This window comes from Salvia splendens, chromosome 5 (genome assembly GCF_004379255.2).
Source record: "Salvia splendens isolate huo1 chromosome 5, SspV2, whole genome shotgun sequence".
Taxonomy (NCBI): domain Eukaryota; kingdom Viridiplantae; phylum Streptophyta; class Magnoliopsida; order Lamiales; family Lamiaceae; genus Salvia; species Salvia splendens.
Genome location: NC_056036.1, coordinates 23,213,523 through 23,220,085, shown reverse-complemented (window position 1 = coordinate 23,220,085; position 6,563 = coordinate 23,213,523). Strand labels below are relative to the sequence as shown.

Here is a 6,563-nt window from a genome sequence, read left to right as displayed (position 1 = left end):
AGTTTTAGTACGAGAATTACTCAAATGATAAGAGTTTCGATGGCTTTTAGCAAAAACACAAATCTCTCAGTACATGCTAGATGTAGGAATAATATTAGGAAATAACATTTGTAAATAACCCAGAGATGGATGTCCTAAACGTCGGTGCCAAAGCAAAGCTTCCCGGTCAGCAGTCCCGTGAGTTAGCATGGCAGCCTCTTTTTGAGCTATCTCATCCAAGTAGTATAACCCGTCGTTTTCAGTGCCACGCCCAATAATCTCTTCGGTCCTGATATCCTGTAATAGACAAAAATTTGACTGCATTAGCAATGTACAATTCAACTCCCGGGTCACATGACTGATTGACAGTAATTTATGGGAAAGTGAGGGAACATGCAAACAATTTGACAAGTCTAGTGTAGGAGAAATTTTCACAGTCCCCGCCCCCTTAACAGCGGTAAATTCTCCACTTGCCGTTTGGATATGTGACAAGTGAGGTTTATGGGGTTTGGTTATATCTGACTCGTCATATGTCATGGTATCAGTTGCCCTGCAAAAAAAAATCCACCTATTATTTTTTTCAGACCCTGCAGATACGACACAGGCTGTCCCGACATCTTCCAGGACTTGGAAACGATTTCTACACTCAATTCGGGGGTTTTTTGAATTTTCCAAAAACTTTCGGGTCCTAACATAATTTTCTGAAATCTGTGGGGCAAATTCCTGGATAATATCAAAGTGGGGTTGAAAATTTAATTTAGTAGAATTGGGAGGGCTAGGTATAAAATGGGTAAAATTTAACCTTAGCCCCCATTTACCTCCCGTCGCCTCTTCAATTCGGTCTCCTTCATCAGGTCTGACGGCGCTGGCGGCGAATTGCGCTGCTTTGACTGTTTTGGGTGGTGCGCCGGCCAGCTGCTCGTTGTCCTGAGTGTATGCGGCCAATTCACGGTTGCCCTCGATGGCGACGACAGTCGCTGGTCCTCCATCAGTTCCGACGGCTGCCGCGGCGTGGCCTTTGCTCCACGGTGGACGGTTTGTGCTTAGACTCCCACCATTCCGGATATCCAACCAATTCAAAGCACCGCTCTCTCGTGTGCCTCCTTTTTCCACAGTTTGTGCACACCAATTTTGGAGTGGTTCGGCCTCCCCTTGTCTCTCGCAGTGAACAGCCCTGCTCCGATCCCATCTCCTGGGGATTTTCCATCTGTAGTGCGCAGGATTCATGATCGAATATCCTTCTGTTTCACTATGTTGTATGTCTGCTCTGTTGTGGGAAGTGGCTCTATCTTTAACACCTCTTTCTTTACATGTTCATACTCATCGTTTAGTGCAGTAAGGAATTCATAGAGTTTGTTTTGTTGTGTTTCCTCATTGTATATCTGGATATCTTCAGGATATTTCATCCGATTTGGCCTCTTCTGATCTATGGCCGTCATGATTTCATTGAGATCTGTCCATATATCCTCTAGCGTGCTGCTCCTCTGCTTCAATGTGCTCGCCCTACGATGGAGATCATATATTTGTAACGTATCTCCGCCGCTCGGATAAGTCACCGCCAGGCTGTCCCATATGTGCTGAGCGGTAGGCTGTTGAGCAACCCGACTAACCAGCTTGGTTTCGATGTTTAGAACTAGCCATGTAAACACACAATGATCGGCTTCCTGCCACTGTGAAAACAATGGATATGTTCTTGGCGGTGGGGTTAGGACTCCGGTGATGTGAGATATCATCCCATGTCCGCTGATTGCGTTGTGGATAACTATGGACCACAACGGATAATTATCTCCGTTGAGCTTGAACCCTATCGTCAAGGGTTGAGAATCAGTTTTGTATGAGGTTTTTTCTGGCTTGGTTTCGGTGATTTGGTTGTTTGATGGCTGATTACGCGCAAAACTATTACGCATAAAGTTTGAAAAGAGGCGTGCAAACTCATCCGCTTCAGATGTGTTATGGCCGCCGGTGATTTCTTTTTTTGGATCTGACATGGTTTATTTTTACAGGTTTTGGCTGAAAGGTTCGGGAAAGGGTTTATGAGCGATGATGACTTGGTTTCTGAGCTCTCAGAATCGTTGGCTCTGATACCATGTTGAATGGCTTAGAAAGAGAGTTTTTTGGTGTAATACATTAATGATTTCATTGCTTTCATATGAGTCCTTTAAATAGGATGAATAAATCATGTACATGGTAAAAGAATAAATCTTCCTACACAAAATATTCTATCAATCTCCTAATTTAGGGAATTGGTGATTTCCTCTCTGAATTGATCCTTTCCTACTTTAACAGAGGCGGAAATTTTTGGCATAGGATTTGAGAAATAGATATTTAGTTTGTTATATGGATACCTGTAAGAAAGAGAAAAAAACAGAGAATATAGTAGAAAGTATATGAATTGCAGAGAATAATATAAGAAAAAGTAAAATAAAAGTGAGAAAAAAGTGTTAATTAGTAATCCGTATTATATATGAAAATGACTCAATTATATATGGAAGAATTTTTCAAAATAGAAAAATAATTCGACTATAAAGGATAGGATGAGTAGTTAACTAATCATAGTAAATTCGGGAACTTAGATTGTTATCATTGCCGCGCCCTCATTTATGAGTATATAAATGATAGTAAAACAAAAACGAGGATAATGAATTAATGGCTAACATTTTTTAAGTTCTATCTTTGATTTCAATAGTAATATTTCAAATCAATTCTTCAGAAAATTATTAGGGACATATAAACACCTCCACTGGCACATTTTAGAGTTGTGAAAAACATCACAGTCAGTTTAGAAAAATCAAATTATACTATTACTGAAAAAAAAAAATGGAACTGAGTCTACAACACGACCATTAGATTCAATTTCGCGCATCCGTCATAAACTCAAGCAGTGTTCTCAATCTTACACGTGAATTAATAATTAATAAAAAAGATATGGTTGTCACACAAAATCAAATAATTAAATAGCAACAAATTTAAGAATTTTTTTACCAATTCATCAATTATGAAAGCATTTAGCCCGTTAATAATAAAATAAACGTTTAATTGAATTATAAATCCCAATAATGGACCACTGCATGCATCACCATCTCCTCCAACTACTTATTTATACACATCAGTCCCAATGTAAATTTTTCAAATTTCTCCCAATCAAACAATCGGCAACAATGTCTACGGAGGAGCTTCCGCGGCGAGAGATTCCGGGATCGGTCGGGCTCCCCTTCTTCGGGGCCATAGCCGACCGCCTAAGCTACTTCTACAGCCAAGGCGAGCTCAAATTCTTCACATCTCGCATGGAGAAATACAAATCCACCGTGTTCCGTTGCAACATGCCGCCCGGCCCCTTCATTGCCCGCGATCCCCGCGTAATCTGCCTCCTCGACGCCCTCAGCTTCCAAACCCTCTTCGACACGTCCAAAGTCGAAAAGAGGGACGTCCTGGATGGCACCTTCGTCCCCTCCACCGCCTTCACGGGGGGCTACCGCACCTGCGCCTACCTCGACCCGTCCGAGCCCAACCACGCCCTCCTCAAGCGCTTCTTCCTCTCCCTCCTCGCCAAAAGGCACGACCACTTCATCCCCTTGTTCCGCCGCGGCATGTCGGACCTTCTCTCCACCCTCGAAGACGAGATCGCCGCGAATGGATCATCTTCCTTCAACGACCTAAACGATGCGATGTCGTTTGAGTTCGTTTTCCGCTTGCTCTGCGGGGTGGGCCCGGCCGAGACGAGTCTGGGCCGGGACGGCCCAAAATCAATGGACTTATGGCTCTTCGGCCAGCTCTCGCCCTTGATGACGCTTGGACTCAAATTCGTACCTTCCTTTATTGAAGACATGTTTCTCCATAATTTCCAAATTCCGTTCTTTTTAGTGAAGTCTTACTACGACAGGATCTACTCTGCCTTCGAAGCGAATCTCGGGAAGCTTCTCGAAGAAGCGGCCGAGCTCGGGCTGGAACGGGACGAGGCGTGCCATAACCTCGTGTTCCTGGCCGGGTTCAACGCATACGGGGGGATGAAGGCCGTGTTCCCCGCGCTGATCAAGTGGGTCGGCGCGGGGGGCCCGGGCCTCCACGCACGCCTCGCGGCGGAGATCAGGGCGGTGGTGAAGGAAAACGGGGTGATAACTCCGGCGGCGTTGGAAGAGATGAGTTTGACGAAATCGGCGGTGTATGAAGCGATGCGGATCGAGCCGTCGGTGCCGTATCAATACGGGAAGGCGAAGGAGGATTTCAAGATTCGGAACCATGAGAATTCGTTTTTGGTGAAGAAAGGGGAGATGCTGTTTGGGTACCAGGCGTTGGCGACGAGGGATCCGAGGATATTCGAGAATCCGGATGATTACGTGGCGGAGAGGTTTGTGGGGGAAGAAGGGGAGAAGCTGTTGAGGTATGTGTACTGGTCGAATGGGAGGGAGACGGAGGATCCAACGGTGGAGAATAAGCAGTGCCCGGGGAAGGATTTGGTGGTGATGATGTGCAGGTTGATGTTGGTGGAGTTCTTTTTGAGGTATGATACGTTTGAGGTTGAATCTGGGAAGCTTCTCTTGGGCTCCTCAGTCACGTTCAAGTCGCTCACTAAGTATGATCATTAATTATTATTCAGATTATACATTTTTCTTTTTCACTGCTTTATATTGTTAGTCTTATTGTGAAAAATAATACTCCTTCGTCCCGGCTAAGATGACATACTTCTTAGTCGGCACGGGTTTCTAAGAGTTGTTGGTTAATGTAATTAGTTGGAAAGAGAAATAATGAGTGTACGTATTAAATGGAGAGAGAACGAAAGTTGAATATTTAATTGGATTGAGCAAAAGTGGTTGGTATATTAATTAGAGAGAGAGAAAATTACTAAAAATAGAAATGTGTCATATTAGTTGGACAAAATAAAAATAAATACTCCCCTGGTCCGCGAATAGGAGTCCCATTTTTCCATTTTGGTCCGCCCACAAATAGAAGTCTCGGTTCATAATTATCATAAATGGTAAAAAGACCTCACATTCCACAACTCATTCCACTCACATATCATTTAAAACTAATATATACAAGTGGGACATATATTCCACTAACTTTCTTCCCCCACTTTTCTTAACATTTGTTAAAACGCGTGCCAAAAACGAATGGGACTCCTATTCGCGGACGGAGTGAGTATATATATATCTTAGTTGTGATGGAGGAAATAGTGTAATAAATAGGAACGAAATAATGAACAAAACGGATATTAAATAAATAAGAACTGTATAAATCAAAGTCGTTACTAACACATCCACAAAATTCTATGAGTTTAGTTACACATGATGGAATAAGCTAAACACATAGTTTGTAGGGAAAACAAAGAAAACATAAGAACTAAAATGATAGAACCCAAAGGGTGAATCTTGTAGTCTTGATCTTCTCTTGATTCCACACATCAAACTCCTTTGATCTTGATGAACAGTGGAAGGAACTCTCAAATATTATGCTTAGTTAGGTTGAGATTTTTTAGCTTAATTGAGAATTGAGATGCATTTTCAGCCACTTATCAACAACATTTTCGAAATGTCAACTGCAAGTAGATTATGTCAACTCGGGGGTATTATCGTCAATAACCTGTACATCAAATGTCAAAAACTTATAGTTGACATGAATTGTATATGTATTTGACATTATGTTTGTGTAGTTGACATGAATTGTACACATAGTTGACATTATATGTGTGTAGTTGACATCAATTGTATATGTCGTTGACATTATATGTGTGTAGTTGACATGAATTGTATATATATTTGACATTATGTGTGTGTAGTTGACATGAATTGTACACATAGTTGACATTATATGTGTGTAGTTGACATCAATTGTATATGTCGTTGACATTATATGAGTGTAGTTGACATGAATTGTATATGTAGTTGACAAAAAAAAAATTAAAAAATTTTTTTTTAAAAAAATTAAAAAAAATTAAAAACAATTTAAAAAAAATTAAAAAGTATTCATTGAATAAGATGTACCATGAAATTACCATTCTGCCCTTTCATAATTAATTAATCTAAAAATATTTTCCATGTGGCGATTTCTGGACCACTCTTTTAATAAAAATGAGTCGTTGATAATGCATCTCAATTCTCAATTAGACTAAAAAATCTCAATCGATCACAACCCTATATATATATATATAGGGTAGCGTTAGTGTGCTAACTAATTTACAGTAATAACTAATAATTTCAATATTACGTATTAAAATTATTAACACAAAGACATAATTATATCAATACAACATGTAAATTTAAATATCAACACAAAGACATAATTTATCAACACAAGAAAGATTGATAAATTTATGTCTTTGTGTTGATATTTTTAACATACAAAATTGATATTTAGTTATTAGTTATTACTATAAAAAGTTAGTATTTGATCACACACGTATAAATATATATATATATATATATATATATATATATATATATATATATATATATATATATATATATATATATTGTTAAAATGACAACACCTCTTAAAATGACACTGTGACACCACGTATCCTGCAATAGTATAAACGCTACACTGCAATCTAGAGATTGCAGTCTAGCGTGTTGGATATTGCAGACGGG

The 6,563-nt window shown here is 40.0% G+C and overlaps 1 protein-coding gene across 1 annotated transcript; it reads left to right on the top strand.

Annotated features, from left to right (window-relative positions):
• Window positions 1-3,090: 3,090 nt before the first annotated feature.
• LOC121802425 (allene oxide synthase 3-like) lies at window positions 3,091-4,768 on the top strand. Its single transcript, XM_042202098.1, has one exon. It carries the CDS (start codon window positions 3,138-3,140, stop codon window positions 4,560-4,562), a length of 1,425 nt encoding a protein of 474 aa, XP_042058032.1. The 5' UTR covers window positions 3,091-3,137; the 3' UTR covers window positions 4,563-4,768.
• Window positions 4,769-6,563: the final 1,795 nt, after the last annotated feature.

What these genes read in the sequence shown, in the direction of transcription:
- LOC121802425 (XM_042202098.1), top strand. Translation starts at nt 3,138, where the DNA reads ATGTCTACGGAGGAGCTTCCGCGGCGAGAGATTCCGGGATCGGTCGGG.